The sequence below is a fragment of the Amia ocellicauda genome, chromosome 11 (genome assembly GCF_036373705.1).
Source record: "Amia ocellicauda isolate fAmiCal2 chromosome 11, fAmiCal2.hap1, whole genome shotgun sequence".
Classification (NCBI taxonomy): Eukaryota; Metazoa; Chordata; class Actinopteri; order Amiiformes; family Amiidae; genus Amia; species Amia ocellicauda.
This window is the reverse complement of record NC_089860.1, coordinates 27754502-27773885: the sequence shown is the minus strand read 5'-3', so window position 1 is coordinate 27773885 and position 19384 is coordinate 27754502. Positions and strand designations below refer to the sequence as shown.

At 39.4% G+C, this 19384-nt stretch overlaps 1 protein-coding gene across 1 annotated transcript in view; it reads left to right on the top strand.

Annotated features, from left to right (window-relative positions):
* csmd2 (CUB and Sushi multiple domains 2) overlaps positions 1-19384 on the top strand; it is a 289324-nt gene that overhangs the window by 80515 nt on the left and 189425 nt on the right. The window contains exon 4 of the mRNA XM_066717247.1: positions 15141-15335. Within this exon, the coding sequence (XP_066573344.1) occupies positions 15141-15335 (195 nt within the window). The remainder of the gene's footprint in view (positions 1-15140; positions 15336-19384) is intronic.

Genomic DNA, 19384 nt, shown 5'->3' with positions numbered 1-19384 from the left:
TCACTGTCACTGAGGCCAGATTTCCTGTGATAAAGTGTTGGCTTACCCCAGAAAAACAATCAAACAAACACAAAAAGAAAAAAAAAAGAACAGTGACCAAAAAAAAAAAATGCCTTTAACATCTGATTTACGAACCCTCCAAACATTACCTGGCTTTCAAACTGAAGACAGAAGGACTAGACTTGACCTATCAGCCACTACAGTCTGCAGGAAAGTTGCCTACCTTCTGGAGAAGTGTCACTTCAGCTGTGATACATAGTTCTTTGTCATTTCATATATTTCTTATTTCGAATATTGAAAACTGGGATCTGTGACGTACAATCAAATGCCAATCTTCTTGATGGAGAATGAGTTAATATATCAACAAGATAGTATTTGGTCAGCATTGTGGAGGTCTTAGCGTTGACTGACTGACTTTGGGATTGAGGACCGAACATCCTGTAGCAATCTAATATTCTATGTGTTCAATCCATGTTGGAGTAAATAAATATCTTCCCAATGGCATTTTTCATCACACTTTGCAGGCATTGATATATATATATATATATATATATATATATACACTCACCTAAAGGATTATTAGGAACACCTGTTCAATTTCTCATTAATGCAATTATCTAACCAACCAATCACATGGCAGTTGCTTCAATGCATTTAGGGGTGTGGTCCTGGTCAAGACAATCTCCTGAACTCCAAACTGAATGTCTGAATGGGAAAGAAAGGTGATTTAAGCAATTTTGAGCGTGGCATGGTTGTTGGTGCCAGACGGGCCGGTCTGAGTATTTCACAATCTGCTCAGTTACTGGGATTTTCACGCACAACCATTTCTAGCGTTTACAAAGAATGGTGTGAAAAGGGAAAAACATCCAGTATGCGGCAGTCCTGTGGGCGAAAATGCCTTGTTGATGCTAGAGGTCAGAGGAGAATGGGCCGACTGATTCAAGCTGATAGAAGAGCAACTTTGACTGAAATAAGCACTCGTTACAACCGAGGTATGCAGCAAAGCATTTGTGAAGCCACAACACGTACAACCTTGAGGCGGATGGGCTACAACAGCAGAAGACCCCACCGGGTACCACTCATCTCCACTACAAATAGGAAAAAGAGGCTACAATTTGCACAAGCTCACCAAAATTGGACAGTTGAAGACTGGAAAAATGTTGCCTGGTCTGATGAGTCTCGATTTCTGTTGAGACATTCAGATGGTAGAGTCAGAATTTGGCGTAAACAGAATGAGAACATGGATCCATCATGCCTTGTTACCACTGTGCAGGCTGCTGGTGGTGGTGTAATGGTGTGGGGGATGTTTTCTTGGCACACTTTAGGCCCCTTAGTGCCAATTGGGCATCGTTTAAATGCCACGGCCTACCTGAGCATTGTTTCTGACCATGTCCATCCCTTTATGACCACCATGTACCCATCCTCTGATGGCTACTTCCAGCAGGATAATGCACCATGTCACAAAGGTCGAATCATTTCAAATTGGTTTCTTGAACATGACAATGAGTTCACTGTACTAAACTGGCCCCCACAGTCACCAGATCTCAACCCAATAGAGCATCTTTGGGATGTGGTGGAACGGGAGCTTCGTGCCCTGGATGTGCATCCCACAAATCTCCATCAACTGCAAGATGCTATCCTATCAATATGGGCCAACATTTCTAAAGAACGCTTTCAGCACCTTGTTGAATCAATGCCACGTAGAATGAAGGCAGTTCTGAAGGCGAAAGGGGGTCAAACACAGTATTAGTATGGTGTTCCTAATAATCCTTTAGGTGAGTGTATATATATAAGATGAAATCTTATAAAATGAAATGGCCACATTTGATCACATTATCTTTACACAGTGTAACCAGTGCTGTCCCCAGGTTAAATAATTTTAGTGGCATGCAGAATTACTGTTAGTGTTTTATATATTTAATACTTTTCTGGTGGGGAATAAGGACATTCATGATGGCACTTAGTTATGACATTGCTAGAGAAACTTCCATATTAGAGAGAGTGGAATTGTCCTTAATTATATCCATGCCTTTCACATATTAAGTGGAATTAACAACTCCTTTGGCTTTTACTATGTCATTCCACCTTCATAACCTACCCTTCTCTCAGTTGCCATTTAAAAACATGTGGTGGGTTGTCATAGATGGGGGATTGTTTTAGATTTTAGATTTTAGATTGTTGTTGTTTATTTCATTTGAAATCTGTGCTGCTGACAGTGTGTTCATCGCTCCGCTATAACGAAGGATTTGTGACAAGAAGGAGAGAGCGGCAGAAAAAGTTCAGAAGCCGCATCCTTCGTCTCACCGCTACGCAACTGCGGATCACCTGTCACCGAGAGCCACTGGAATGTTGTGATAATGCGCCGCCATTAGTAATTTGTTTAATTGTTATTAATCATGTGTGGGGCCGGTGTTATCCATGTGTTAAATAATTTTTAGTCAAGTGTTGCGCTGCTATTCATCAACCACTGATATTGATTCACTGTGATATCAGTCCCCCCTTCCTCCTGGAATGCAGCACATGGATACCTAAGAGAAATGTGGGAGGAAAAAAAGACACTGCAGACAAAACTAATTTAGAAAGTTTTTAGGACTTCAAACCGCATACTTGGCATCAGTCAAATCAGGATAATGGTTCATTATCAGATGGGGTTCGGGGGGGTGGTTCTTAATCGGTTTTATTTCACAGTATGTAAAGTACATAAAGGACAGTATACTTTGATCCTTGTAGCTGGATAGAACTTAGTCATGAGTTTCCACTTTAAGCACAGCATCATTTTTCTTTTCTCAGTCACAAATTTAACAGTTATGGTTGGGGGAATGAACACAGTTAAGCAATGATTTCTCCAATCCCCCCCCCCCCACCCATCTATCTGTGGTTTCCAGATGTTGCACAGGTGGGTTCCAGCTTTGCATCTCCAAACACGACACACACCACTGCCAGCTCTCCACTGCAACATGCAGACAGGAGAAGCTGCAGGAGGGAGAAGCTGTCAGAAACACTTCAATTTACACACGCCGGAAAAAGAAACTAGGTGCACCCTCGCCATCATGCTGTATTTGTGTTTATTCCAAACAGGGCAGCGAGCTGACATTAGGTAGGTTTTAAATTACTAGGTAGATTACCAGAGGGAAGTGAACTTTTGATGGCCTCTTCATCAAGCAAAATTGAATCGTGTGAGCGCACTGCTATGGATTTTAGAAAATTAAATTAACACAAAAGTATGCGTGCACGGAGGGAAGTCGCGAGCGCTCAGTGCAAACGCTGCTTTGAAACCGCGAGCTGGAGTAAATAGAGACGTTGGTGCCGATTTGAAAATGAAATCTTGACTGTCTTGTCAACCTGCTATTGAAGTTACTTACCGCTAAGGGGGACGTGAATTTCTGTCATGCAGGGAGGTTTGCATTTCAGAATCGGGTGTGCATAATGAGGGGAAAAAAATCTTCTTCATTCCTCTGAATTTTGGATGACGGATCTGTAGGCAAAACGCTGCGATTAATTCTTTTCTAATTAATTTTATTCCATATTTGCACATGGAATCGCCTACGGACGCTGATGTTATCAATTGTTAAACATACATATTAAGCATCATTCTTATGCTCATGTGAATCGTATCCATAATGTTTTTGGAGTATCTGGAAATTGTCTCTTGGTGGTTGAATGAATCACAGATGTGCCTTTAGTTTACTGTCACACATTTTCAGCTGTATCCTTTCCATCTAAAATCTCATTAACAGATTTTGGGAGGTAGATTGAAATTTCTCCAGTCTTCCAGATACAGTAAAGAAATGGATGCCTATTTTTTTTGGCAATCTTTCCGATCACTGGTTTTACTGATGGATAAGGTCTGAATGTTTTTTCTTACCTTTTACAGTTCTGTAGATAAATGCTTAGCCAAGCTCTAGTTATTGTAGAGCTTGGGGAGATTCTCTTCACCTGACATAAATAATTCACCGCACTGTTCTCTATGGCTTTTCAGTGACCAGTCGTATGCTTTTGTCAAAGAACACAACATGTCAGACATCCTCGCGGTGCTTTTCATATGTTATTGTTGCTGTACCACACCGTACTGTACTACTGCCATCTGCGGTTATTGTTGCTTGGATCAACAGGCAAATGAGCTAGGGATATTCTGGAGGAAGAATGTTTTACCGAACCTGTTTCATCTCCCAGATCCCTATTTTGTGTGTGATGATACACTAACTCTCCTTTTTTGAAAGGAGATGTTCAATACCCCCTGGTTTGAAGATGAATGCATTCCCAGCCTGCATTTCCAGGAGGCTCTCGTTTTTGTTTATTTTCTCTGTTCCTTCGCTCTGCCGTTCAACCCAAATCTGAGGTCACTCTTCAAAATGATATTTATCTGCAAAACTGTATCCCTCCGCCTCGGGAGGTTTTTTGCTATGCTCTCACTCTCTGGAACAATTGCCATCCCGTAGACAGAAAAGTCGGTGCCTGCTGAAGGAGAGGGGAAGCTGAAGTAACATGAAGTTATTTCTGAAGCCGGGTGGGGAAGGAACAAAATAAATGAACTGTCAGTGGTTGGAAGGATGGGAGAGGTAAAAACACAGAGGGGGGATTTTATCAGTGGCAGACCAGAGATGCAACCAGGAGAAGCTTTTTGGAAGCATCTGGCCCGGTTAAATATCAGCTGTCTGTTTTCTGCCTGGATCTACCTTGTATGTGTGACATAATACCCCACGGAGCACAATGCATGCTTCCCTCTTATGTATTCTAATTTCCCCGATGAGTCATCCATCTTCCGTAGCACTCGCTCACAATGCCACACTGCACAATGGTGTTTCTGCCACATTTCTTCACAATGGGTTTGAACTGGCATCTCCTTGCTAGATTGGGTGGCGTTGTCTTGTCTCAGGTTTACATGGCTGTGTTGTGTGCTGCATACTATACTGTGGATGTTCTTGTTTGTTTGTTTGTTTTCTTTATTGCCTTTCCCTTTGACTCCGTTAATCAAACTAAACCACATTAGCAAATGTGTGTGGATAAGGGACAACACATAAATGCATGCAGCTGTTCACAATGTATAACACACACACACACACTTACATTCTCATTCAACATCAGCGTTGCAATCTTAGTTGGTAGATATACAAGCCAAAACCAAAAAATCCCATAATAATAACTAAACAAATTGTTACACACTACCTGCATTGTAAATATGTGTAAATCCATTCTAAATATATGTTATTACACATTAGTTATACCCCAGAAATCCCTGCTCATGATAAGAGCTCCTGTTTCAACACCATGGCACAGATGTTGATAAAGCCTGGGACATCTTTGCTCCAGGTTGGTGTGGGATGCACAGGATAACACTGTAGGGGGAAAAAGTAGAAATACTCACAACGGAAGAGCTGTATTTATTTTATTTTTCCTCCTAAGTATTTTATTGTATCATAGTAAAAAGAAAAACCTTGTCTTTTAAGTATTCCCTGAGTACAAATCCAAAGTCTGAAATCAATCCGTCAAGGAGGGAACGGAGCATGTTTTATGAGAATACAGAAGCACTGTTAATTGTCTGAGTCTGCTAGCCCTGTAATCTTTGCTTGTGCAGATTAGGATTTACACAGCATCAGTAAAGACGTGCAGAATGTACTCTCGATTATCAGTAAACATTCTGTACTTTATTTTTACTTTTAACATAATCAGCTTCGCATAAGAAGGACTTAGGAGAACAATCCCCGAAATTCCTCTCGGAGTATGAAGTGTATATGCCGCTGTGAAAAAATCCCCACTGATCCAAATTCGTTGCATATCTGTACGCTCTACCAGCTGTTACGGAGCAGACTCCTGCTCTCTGTTTACTCCTGTTCCGCGTCTCACCGAACAGCCGTCCTCGCTGTCAGCCTGTCTGTCTCGCACTAGAGAGACCGTGCTGGCAAATAAGGTAGGAGGCATTTAGATGTAGCCCTTCTACTGCAGTCGTAATGCCGAATGCCTTTCTGCTCGTAGAGAGGTCCCTTGTGGGCCTCCTGGCAGTTGCCATTGCCACCCGGAGAGTGCCGCTGCACATGGCTGGTGGGTTGCGGGATTTTACCTAAGGGTGAACCCTCTTGTTGTTCTGCCAGTCCATGCCAACTCATTTGCTCGCTGTGTGGATTTGAATTTCTCAGCGCTGTTTGCAGAAACCTTCTGTCCCACTCTAGTGGCACACAATCGAGCTCATGTCTTGCCAGGAGTTGTTGATATATCTGCACCCTGAGACCGCAGTCAAATACAAGTAAAAATGTAAATTAAAAAATGAATTCTATCTCCAAATTAAGCATGCTTCATTTGTACACTTCTGCTCAATGGCTGGCTGTTGTAATAGAGAATGTCTCCTATTCTCCATTGAACTTGGAGGTATCTACCTTCGGTGCTAAGTGGCAGGAATCCGGTTAAAGGAAAAACAAAAGTTAATCTCTGCTTCTTTATTGGATCTGTGCTTCTTAATTAAAAGTTTGCATCAAAACAAATTTCCTTATTGAAAAGTACATCTCCTCTGGGAGGGGAGGTTGAGTTGATTGCATCCGTGTTCTGCTGACTCGGAGTGTTCTCAGCGTTCGATATGCACACGCCACTTCTGGTGACCTGGCCCCGCATCTCCCTTACCACAGCCTTTGATGTTACAATCCCTTTAAAAGAAAAAAGGGTTAAAAAACATCAATGACAGTAGAGCAAAGAACTCCATAGTTTTTGATAAAGGAGGGAGAAGGAGATAGATATCTGAAGAGAAGCATTTAAAAGAAATCAACAGCGGTGCAGGCATTGTTTTGGAGAAATATTTTCCCCAAGCCAGACTCTTTATGATGTATTGAAAGAAGAGTCATTATCTCACTTGCCTCTTTCTGAGTTTCCTGCCTGATTTCATCACTCTTCGCTCAGTTGTGCTAAAGGCCAATGAGATGTACATTATTGCGTTTCAGGAACTATGCTGACGTTCATCAATTTCTCATGGAGGTGTTTATTCATTGACATCCCCTCAAGTTTGCTGTAGAAGCCGTGCTAGGCTTGTGTCTAGGTGTAGGAGAAGTGTATTCATACTGCAAGTGTGGCCCATGTGCAGTAGCGTAGTCTTGAGCCGTTCCTTTAAACAATGTATTGAATTTTTAATTTTTATTCCCTTAACATTTGTTTCTGAGTAACAGTGAATGAACCCAGGTTAATTCGAAAAGAGCTATCGCTTCTGAGGAACAACATGCTACAAAAACAAGGGTTGATTTTTAAAAATGCGTTTGCTCTATTATGCCTTCATACATATTATATTATTGTTCCCCAGTCTTACAGCAGGCTTGAAGTCTGATGCTTAACTCCAATGCCAGATAGGGGGTGGTCTTAGGATCTAGACTATACTGCTAGTTTCGCTCCTGGGGACTGGAGTTCAGTTGAATCTGGAACTGAAGAGCTACTTTTCGTTTGCCTCGGGGTGGATTTAGTGTCACGAAACCACACAGGCAAATTGGGAAAACATAACAGTATTTCTTTGCACTGAGCTTTGTACTAAATGACAGGGTTTATTCATGTGAGGACAGGGGTGAGGTTGCAGTCTACTGAGAGAACGCACATGTGTCACTTTGCGATGGGTACCCTTTCGGTAGCCGAATCCGGTCTCGTTGGCCGTCATGTCTCATACAAATGCCGGAATGTAAAAACGCATCGATCGAGGCACTCGCCGGATTTTTAGACGCCGTGGCCCGTGCAAGAGACAAATAATTGAAAGCTGCCCTGCAAAGACATGACAGCTTATTAAACTTTCAGAAGAAAATGAATTGAGAGAGAGAGAGGCAGGGAAGTGAACTTTTACAGTAGTTTTCCCGAGGCACGGGAGTCTGGTTAGGTAATTTCTTCAATAACGTCTGATCTTCTGTAGGTTCAGATGCATCATATCCAGCCCATCACCATCTTATGCTGCCTATATAGGTTTCCAAAAGTATGGGCCAGACCACATTATCTTACCAGAAAATTAAGTAGGCATGAGACAGTAGATCGCGTAAAAATATTAATAATAAAATAAATGTAATGTTAACTTGTGAAGACTTTTGAGGAAAGTGGGTTGTCAAAAAGTAAAATAAATAGGGAATCATTTAGTGGAACTTTTTATGAATTACTGACATTGCTTTCACCTATTTATTATGTTTGGTTTACAGGACTGACACGAGGGTGATTATGGGAGAAGCATATGTGTAATTAATTGCCTGTCAGACGGCACCTCTTTCTCCTATAGTGCACTGTACTGGTTAGCAAGAATAAATAAATAAATAGTAAATTACTCTACAGGCTCTCGGCCAATTATAGGATCAGATTGTCACTGTCAGCTTCACAAAAGTACATTTGCAGAACGAAGCATTAGTATCAAGGATTCCTAATTGCATGCTTGTTAAACAGAGTTTCGTTTATTGACTTTGGCTTCTGCTGACACGGGATGTTAGGAAACAATGGGGAACTGCACTGAGGATAACTTGGAGAGGGAAAAAAAAGGGAATAGAAATTAAGCACAGTTCAAATGAGTTGGTCTTCTAAGTCAGTTTCAAGAGTGTGGTGGGAAGTGGAAGTTAAACAAGTCAGGCAGTAGTAGTCGTCTTGCAAGCAGCATTGCAATAGAGTAGCAAACCCAAATACTCTTCAGAATGAGTGATGTGATGTCATTCAAGAAGGGGAACTCGGCAGTGTGAAAGTATGCAACTTACAAGGTAAACCGATGTGTGCTGTTGCTTATTTGATCCAGGAACTGTTTGTTATGTTTTCTTTTTATAAGGCAGTACAGGAATAACTTCTTTACATTCATGCTGCTGGCAGGCTCTTCTCCAGGTTGATGTGGTCTTTCTCTTCAGTGAATAGTTCTAAGATGCAAAACAAACAAACAAACAAACAAACAGTGATTTATACCAGTTTTATGGTTTATTGCGGTTTAGATACATTATGGTATAGATACTGTCCCTTTTACGCTGTTATCAAAATTATGTCATGCATGACCTTTCTGTGACATGTGCCCTGCTGGGTCTGCGTTGCTTTAGAAATGACTGGATTGATAACATATTGATATAATCCTATATAGTGTATATACTACTCACCGAGCAGTCTCCCTAATTTTGCAAGCTCACTGTTGATACTAGACGTATCTATTCGTAGTACTCGACTCTCGCTTCTTGATCCAACACCCTTCATCCCACCTTCCTGTTAATCTTTATCAGCACAATTTTGTGTCAGAAGAGTGCTAAACAGTTTGACATTAGCAACATCTGCTTTCAAAGAAAAGATAATTCAAGTCTTGCCAAAATGGCTAATGATGAGCTTTTCCCAAACCTGCAAAATCTACTGCATGGATGTATTCTGGATATGAGAAAAAAGTGTGTGAAGATGGAGTTCCTTTTTTTAGATGCCTTTTGTCAACACTTCCAACCTTTTTACACTTAAATGTATAAATTCAAAATTCTAAATGTATTCAATTCATTTAGAAATTAAATTGTAAAAATCATAAAAATATAAAATGTTAGCAAAATCTTGCATAGATAGATGGTGTAGCTGTTTTAAAAAAGAATCAATCTCTTACAAACAAAATTATCCAAACACAATGAGTCAAAAATCAATCAAAACTACAGTCAGAATGCTTCCCCCTACTCTTGAATAAAGTGTTGACAGTCAGGAGTCCAGAACTTCAGCAGATAGAAATGAAAATGCAACAAATGTGGTGAGTTTATTATTATTTGTGTTATTGTTAAGTTATCAAAGCAGGATTTTGATTAAATGCGCATTTATATTAGTATTTAACACATTTTCATGATCGAAAATGATTTAATGTATTTAAAATCCCACGCATGATTTAAGTTTGGCACGAATTGTTCTGGAACCTCTCTCGTGCAAAGCGAGGTATGTGTGTATAGTCTTGTGATATTGCTTTTAAAAAATCAATATTAATATTGCACTTTAGGCAGTCTGACCAATTATTTTCCATTTCTATTTACCAGTCAAATAAACTGCACATTATTAATGTATGTATATATTTTTGTTTCTACATTTGATTTATCAGCAGCTGAACCAATTAATCCGATGCTTGAAAAATTACAGCGCTTAAATAAAAAGACAAGGCCTGCAGCATAGCGTTCTTTTGAGCAAAGGACATACATATTTGTAATAATGAGAGCGGCCTCCTTTCAATGTTTATAATACATTATTAAACAAGCTGAACATATTTTATTCTCCAAAATATAGTTGACGTATAGAGAATTAAATTGCAGGATTTATACTATGATATTACGGTTATTGTGGTATTATACTGTCCCATCTCTAGTCTCTGCTTTGCCCGCAAGCCATAACCATAGTGAAACTAATCAACAAATGCAAAACGTATTTTTAAAATGTATAAACTAAATACACACACAGATAACCACAGCATGAATGTCTTTTTTTTTCCATGTATCCACCATTACAAACATGTTTAAAGTTACTGATACTAAAGGGATTTTGTCGTTATCTAGGAAATTGGAGAGACAGTGGGAGGACTGACTGAATTACTGATTGACACAGTCTGTATTAATCACTGAGGAAATGCTATATGTGCCGAGATCAATTTCACAATATCACTGCTTGCTCATAGACAGGGAAGCCAATAGAAGGACTAATGTAAGGGAATCATTGATTAATATTCTTTATCTGAAGACAGCTGAGCTGCACAGACAATAACAATGCCATATTGTGTTTGTTGCTGTTTCTGTGTGATTGTGGATACTCCTGCTGCAGTTGTTGTAGTATTCATCTGCTTGCCAGGTATAGCTTTCGCTTCGTATTGACAAGGCTCTTCAATTACCATTAATCATAATAAGTAAAAGTGAATAGTAATTTATCACAAGCTGTCACATAAACTGTGTGGCTGGTATGCCAGCTCTGCAGACCCCGCAGACTAACCCCGTGAACGGCTCCGACTTTATGTTTCCACACAAAGATAAATTAGGTGACATTAGCGGCACACCTGAAGTTGCAGCTGGCAGCATTTACATTTTCTTCCCCACCTGGCAGCTTCCCTTTCCCGTCTTTCCTTTGTTTCCTCCTAGTTTGTATGTATTTATTTATTAGTTGTTTTTTGGTGATGATGCTCCAGTATCCGTCAGTGAAAAATATCTGGCAATGAACTCTGCGGTCCACTAAGGGTACCTTCATTCCCTATACGGCTTTTCAGACATGACCATGTGTAAAGAAAGGGATTATCCAATGGGATGCCATTCAGCTCTCCAGAATACTCACCAGGCTTACATGTGCACCTGATCCGAAGGCGGTCTGTTCCTGTCATCAAGGTTGCATGTCTGAATCATTTTAACTATTAGAAAAACTGTATTCTCGTTTACAATACCTGAGATACTGTGCACAAACAGGAAACCTCTGTGGATCTAGGAAGCTACAGTTGGCCATATCTGAATGCTGGGGGGGTTGGGATTCTTTTGTTTTCTCAATCCCAATCCCATACAGCTGTGATGATCAGAAGCATTCATCTGTGACATTTCGAGAAACACAGTCCTAGAGTTAAGCCCTGCTGGCCCAGTGCAGACAGGTTAAATTGGTGAATAAAAGGAGGGAGGGAATGTACAGCAGTCAAAGACGCGGCAGCACAGACGAAGCCTCGAAGATGAAACCCTTTTGGATTGTTAAAGACTGTGGGGAATTGGCAGATAAAGCAGATGCTCGGCTTTGTGTTATTTGTTGGTGGGGAGTGGTGGGGCGGCCATGACGGATGATCCCCCACTTTTGCAGCTTCAGCATTTGGACAGGAAACGGGTCTCTGAAAATGCTTAAGCCAGTCGAACAGCCCTGCTGTGCTCGTCAAGTTGTGGGGTGGGGGAGGGGCATTGGAGGGCTGGGCAGGTGAAATATGGACTCTGGGTGACAAATGCAATAGGATTGGGAAAATGTAATATAAGAAAATGGGTACATGTGGCAGCTACTCTTTTCTGGTTGTGATATATCTGCCAGGAAAGCTTGGCACTATTGGAGGTGAAAAAAAAACCTCTGCAAGTAGAATTTTAAATATCACCTGTTGTTAAACTGATATAGGAGCTTCAATTCTGCACTGTCAGAAAGAATGCAGAAATACTAGAGCAGCAACAGTTATGATAGTAAGGCTTTACAAATAGACCTGTCTCGGATTTATTCGAAAGGGGCTTTTTCTATTTTTTGTATCTTTTTTCATCAGATGTTCTTAAGATCCTTGTAAAGAGTTTATACCTTTAATACAGACTATTCACAATACAGTAAAAGGTTTCTGGCAGGGATATGTGTTCATCTGTAACAAATGAGAATGAATGAGAAATGTGTGTCACAGGGCACGCACAGAGTCTAATCACATGTGAAATGCAGAAGTTGTGTTTGCTGTAGCTACAATATACAATGCAGCTTCAATAGAGCTTGCACAAAAGGGCATTTTTTTACGCATGTCCTAAAGCAACACCAAATTAATACTAATACTAGTTGTTGTTATTATTATTATTATTATTATTATTATTATTATTATTATTATTAAAGCATTATTAATCATATCAATTTAGGAAAGTAGGTGTATTGCCTGCCTGATGCAAAATAATTTTAAGAAATGTTATGTTAAGAAAAAGACAAAAAATGTGCGTTTTGCTTTTATGCAAACAGCCCTGAACAGCTCCAAAGAGGATCTCGGCTTTGACAGCATGACAAGGCATTAGTCTGTCTGTCTCCTTCATTTTTCTATTTCATTAAGATTCGTTCTCTTCTCTTTCTCTCTCTGTGGGTTGTGTGTTGGCTTTTGAGCTTTGTTTCACAGGCCTTGTTGCAGTTAAATGTTGAGCTCCCTCCTGGAAGTGGGAAGTGAGTGGGCACAGCGCTGTAGCTGGGGGATTCTACATCACGAGTCAGTGGCTTGAAATATAATGATACACTCCCAGTGAGACGCACAAGGTGCTAAACTAGACATCATTAAAGGAGAAGGATTATTTACTGTGGCTTTTTTCTTTCTTTCTTTTCCAGTAGCTGTTGTCTCAGCTTCAGTTCAAGGGTAATGGGGGGAGATAAGTTTTATTTTTCCGTATTATAGTTTTTTTGAGTAGTGGAGATAATCAGTGAGCAATAAGGAGGAGGTGTGTGTGTGTGTGTGTGTGTTTATTTATCATCCCCGTAGCCTGGATCTCTCATTATATCGCTGCCGCTTTTAGACGTATAAATCTAATCATTTAAGATAACAAGAGGCGGGGAGGGAGAAAATAAAAAAATCGACAAGCTTGCAATCTGGATGACATGTTATTATCTGGGACTCCCAGCAATGCTAATGTGCGCAGACAACAGAGAGTAATTATGCTTTTGCGGTCAAATTAAATGTAACACAAATCCTGGAAACACAAATTAAGTTTCCCTGACAGTGGAGCTCATTCCTGGGCCGGGGGAAGTAGGCTGGAAGGGGGCTCTGGGGTGACACTGCAAGGCTTGTGTGCCCGTGTCACAAGTTTGATTGCTGTGTACTAATCCAATCATCTCTGCTGGTCACACCAGACCATGAAGATCTGTTGCAATATCAGAAGTTATCAAGAGCATAACCTTGGGAGTGTCTTACAGAAACCTCTAAGAAGGTGCTATTAATACCGGTATTCTTTGGCAAGAGCTACGAGGCATTCAAGAAGGAAACCTTACACTTCATCTTTAATGACAAGTTGCTTTTTTGCCACTCCAGTCTAAGTGGTATTTAATGAGACGAAGAGTATAGAAATTCCTTAGCATCATAGTTTTGTTGTAAGTATTGTAAAAAGCACGGCTAGCCTCTAAATCTCAATGGGATGAGGGTTGTTAACAAAGCGAAATGTGCTTTTCAACATGCATAACTGTGTGTATTTTATTATTCAGCATAAAAGTGATGCTGTTAACACCTGAATTGCATTTGGCATCTGTGTAAGATTTCTGCTTTTTGATGTAGCCAATACTTGTCCAACAGATAGGACTATTTCACAGTTGTGTTTGCAGAGAGGGTACTCCCGCACTTCAGCATTTAGCCCACACTGGATTTCAATCCATCTGAAGTGCTCACAATGTGACAGGTATGGCGAATTCACTCTTCTTCACACTCTTATGCAACTCTCAGAGCTGGCAACAGGAGAGTCTCGGTGCGATAGGCAGTAGAGGACTTGATCACATACTTACACTCCGTTAACATCAGGCATTTGTATCTGAAAACGTACAATCAAAGACAAGTGCAGATACAACGGCTTAGTTAACTTCAGTCCTAGGTGAATTTTTAGGGAAAGAAACTTGTTTGCAATTCCACATTATATTACCTGCAGCCTTCAGCTGTCAATAATAATGTAATCTCCAGTAATTGTGCAGTTCGGAATAGCCCTGGAGCCACTTGCGACTTATGAACTCGAAACTGCCACTTTAAAACCTGAAATTTCAACTTTTTTTAAGCTGAATTTTCAGGTTAAAAGTGGCAAATTAAAATTAAAAAGTGTATAGAGTTTATCCTTTTAATGTCAAAATTTTGAGTTTTTAAGTAAACAATTGCCACTTTAAAACGCCAATGATGTAACGCCAACGGATGAAAAAGTGGGGGGTGCCTCAAAATCTACAAAATGCATCAAACAACTTTAGGCTTCCGTTTGGTAATAAGGAGATATCAGCACATAAGAAAGAAAATGTACAAACGAGAGGAGGCCATTCGACCCATCGACATGGTCATGGTGCGATTGCAAGTTAAAGAACTTTGAAGAGAATTTGCCGAACACTTGGACTTGATGAAAACACTATGAGTTGGTTCAAGTGATGACATTTACAAAATGAAGTTGAGAAATCAGGACAGGGTTATCGGTGGTTACATCTACATGCAATTCAAAGGGTTTATTGTGACACAGGATCCGATAAGACAGATTCTAGATGCAAGTGAGCCACAGGGTGTACAACTCATACGAACTCGCTGTTTATAAAGACAGCAATTCCACATTAGAAGTCTATTTGGCATATTGATTCGTATGACAAACTCAAACTATATGACCATAAGTAGGTCTTCAACTCCCTGATCCCAGAGAAAATAAAAAATGTCGCTATCATCAGCCTTTTCCACATCTCAATACATCGGTATTACTTCCTCCAGAAAGAAACTGTGATTAAAGGTAGACAATTTGTTTATTGTGTTCCCATAGCTCTGCCCAGCTACACGTGTGGGAACCCTGGGCGGCTGCAGAATGGGCTCCAGCAGGGTTCCACCTTCAACATTGGAGACAAGATCCGATACAGCTGTAACCCCGGGTACGTGCTGGAGGGCCACACCATCCTGTCCTGCCTCGCCACGTCATCAGGAACAGCTGCCTGGGACTTCCCTCTGCCCTACTGTCGAGGTAAACAGCTTCTTCACCCTCATCGTCGTCTTCCCCTTCTCCTGGATGATGCCTTACATCATTTACAATGATCAAAACGCCTGTAATAAATCAATAAGCTGTTTATTATATGATGGTAATAAAATAATATAGAGAAACAGGTGACGGAGATGTGGAGGAGCCCCAGACTCGGCGAAGGCTCTGAGCTCAGAGAAAAATAGGTGCAGTCATTTATAGGTTGAGACCTTGAAAGTGAACAAAGAGAAGTATTTTGTATGGGAATCATTTGGAAGAAGCAATGAATATGCATTAAATACTGATTAATATGCAAGGCTAACACATTATATTGGCTACTGAATAATCAACAATACAGCTAATGAGTAGATATGTGAACCCCTTTGGTACAGATCCACCTCTGTGACCTTGTGGATGACTCTCAGAAACAACAGGAAGGTTTCATTTCAATATAGTCATGTTTAGCTCATCCCCTGAAAGAGTCAAGGCAAGGGAAATCAGATGTTTTGAGAACCGAATGTCTCAGTCTGTTAGAGGTCATGGAATGATATTTAAATACAAATAAATACAGTGCTCTTTGGATGCCCATCACAGTTTGTGTTTGCAACTCATGTTCAGGATTTGCCACTAACATTAATAATTGTTTAATAATACTACATCGACAGTACAAATTACAGTTTGCACCTTGTAGGCGCCAAAGTGCATAATGATGCACTGCTCTAGTTTTTCATTTAAATGTTCGCTCTGCAGAGGTCATTAAACGCTAGTTGGTTAAAATTAAATATAAATTAATCTATTTTGATTGGTGAAAAGCTCCAATTGACTTTTAGTAGAACATCCATTATCTGTTTCCCAGTTATCTGGCACTCAGTTTATCAGACTTTTCTTCAAAAGCAGATTTGTTATTTGTTTGTATTTAATGGTAATTTGTAAAGGCTGCACATTTGTATATCATCGACAGATATTTTATTCTCATCCAGGGAATGTCTCAGCAGAGGCATTTTTGGATGTATTTAGTCCAAAATATCAGGTCAAATTAATAAATTAAATAAAAATATATTTGTGTTTTATTTGAGTTAATTGAAATCTTGTACAGAATTCTAAAGCATCCATTTACAATTATTTTATTAAAAGCAGATGCATCATGTTAATGTTATTCCAATTATCCATTATTTGGATTTCAGAAGTCTTGCTCTGAGAGCTTTCTATGGCCTTTCTGATTCGCTTTTGTCTTATTAGCGTTTATTAAGTGCTGAATTTGACCCTGTTCCCCCCTTTTTGTTACAGAGAGCAGTACATTTACTTTTGCAGAACAAGCTGCTCTCTGTTACTTGTTGTCTATTGATTTATAACAGTTTTCTCCAATGCAATTTAGAAGCACATTTCCTTTGGTTTAAGATAAAATGCCCCCGTCCCACCACCACCACCCTCCTTCCCCTTCCCTACTGGGATAAAGGATGCCTGAGTGTATTTGCAAAGACAAAACTATATACAGTGGACAATAAATTCTAAGAAATGAATTAATCAGCCCTGTTTTATGTGCCCTTTTTCCACTGTAAAAGCTGCTATTAACCAATCTGACCATGAATGGCAATAATTCAAGCATAATTTATACCAGTTTCATTGCCGCTTCTTTGTTTTATTCCTGCAAGGCTTGGATAGTAAGAGCAGAGAAAGGTTGCATCTCCTCTAGTGCGAAGACTCAGACGGACAGAGAACAAAATGAATGCCAGTGGCTATTCTATTTTTTTTTTTAATAAACCATAAAAATTTAAATAAAGTAAATAAATACATTAATTAATGAAAAATTATATATATATATATTACTGGTAACCATTATGGAAAGTTATTCTAGAACTTCCTTTTATGTACATTCACGTTCTTTGCTGATTATGTTGGGCTAATAAAGAATTATACTCAATCAGATTGGATCAGGCTTTGCTTTATGATTATTGTTATTAGTAGTAGAAGTAGTAGTTGTAGAGTTAATTCATTTATTTTATTTTATTTGGTATGTAAAATAAATATATTTATGTATGAGGTCAACAGTCTGTTGAGTGTGAATCATAGAACCAAAGTGCTGTTGTCAGTGACGCTTATGCATCAGAGGTCGGTGCCAAAAAATTAGCTTCCAAAATAACAACGAGATGTATGTAGTGTTCATGAAAATCTAGCACTGCTTGACAACTGTTGAAGAGGATGGTAGCAGTTCAACTCATTGACATTTGCCTTGGTTCTGGAGATGTAGCAGGAGACTAATTCACCAAAGAGATTGGAGGTGGAGGAAGACTTGATAGCAGATGTTTTGAGAGTGAACCATTTTTCGATGATGGTGATGAAGACCAAGAGGTTTTATTTAAGCAGAACTAAATAAATGAACATTCTTAGTTACGTCTATGCCGTCTACATCTTTTTTTTAATCGACTGTTTCGAAGATGTACCTGGTTAATGATTTGAATGCATGTCTGCAGTGTGCATTGGGCTTGTTTAAAGTTGACTTTAAAATGAGAGCAGAGAAGATGCTGAATAGAAGCAGTGGTGTAACATAGGACACCAACCCCCTTTAAGCAGACAAAACATGTTTGAGACATTATTTTTGAAGACAATTTTGTAATATTAAAGGAAGTTTCCAAATGTCATTGCCTCTGGCTTTCTTCTAGCCCTGTGCCGTTCCTTAGACTAGACAACCCCAAGAACATGTTTTATTTATTCGAGGAATAAATTAAATAGAGCATGCCAACAATTCAGTTCCTCTAACTTGCTAGCAACTTTTATTTTAAACACAAGGTTTGCATTCCCTGAAGCTATACCGAAATGTCATTGGCAATTGCTTACTCAATGCCAGTCTCAAGGGTTCTTAAATCAATGTTTTTTTAGATGGTATTTGAAATATAGTCGGCCAATTTGTGCCTTCCATGTTTTCAAAACAAGCAGGTGTGTAAACAGTCGCACATAAGGAGATGTGCATTGTATACCTCCCCTTCCTCGTAGCCATGACAACTTCCAACTCTGCTCATCTGGCATACAGCTTTTAATTAATTAGGTACTTCCCTTATTAAAATAGCCAGAGACAAATCCTGGCTAAACTGCCTGTTTTTTTAACCATCTGCACATTTTAAGTAATCATATATTTCACTGAAATCCCCACAATTTTACATTTATAATGTTTGCAGTTAGATATTCACATCAACTTGTAACACCTAGAATGGATATATGCAATCAGTCTCGTTTCCTATACTATAAATATATCGAATTATACCAAACTTATACAGCAGTCACAACAGGAATTCCTGTCACCGAAGGGCTTCTCAGAAAGGAGACGTCCATGCTGTGAAATCGCCCAGCTGGTAGCGCCCACTGCTCCTCCTCGCGACCTATAGGCGATCGCCAGGGGAAGCTTGATAGGAACAGAGACCGACGTGACCTACCTTCTGAGCCATGCTGTGACAGAGCTTTATTAATCTGTCTCTTGCTGTCAGATTTGCACACTTCTGCTCTGCTTCCTTGTTCTCATATGATGTACAGCCTGTCCTTGAATTAATGTTGAAAACTTAACTTTTTTTTTTTAGACGTTTTGGGGGGTTTTGGGACTTTTTCTGTTCGCTTTTGCATGGAATTAGGTCAGGCTGTACCTATTCTCACATTCTGCTTACAAGACTTTTGATCTTCTACCAAGTGACGATACACCAAAGGATTTTTTTTCTCTTTTTCTTTTTTAAATATATGCACAAAAATAATAACAACATGGTAGGAGCTTCCATTACCTTTTTTATTAGCAGTGCTATTCCCTTTTGGAAACCATACAGCACATTTATTAGATTTATTTATCTAAAATAAATAATATATATATATATATATATATATATATATATATATATATATATATATATATAAAAATACCAAAAAAATAGAAAACTAAAGCAAAACACTGACTATGTTTAATTTGCAATGCTAACAACAAACTTTGATTTAAATCAGAAATACATTTATGAGTAACTACATGTTATAATACAGTTGTTAATTGCAGAATGCACAGTGCACTTAGGTACTATCTA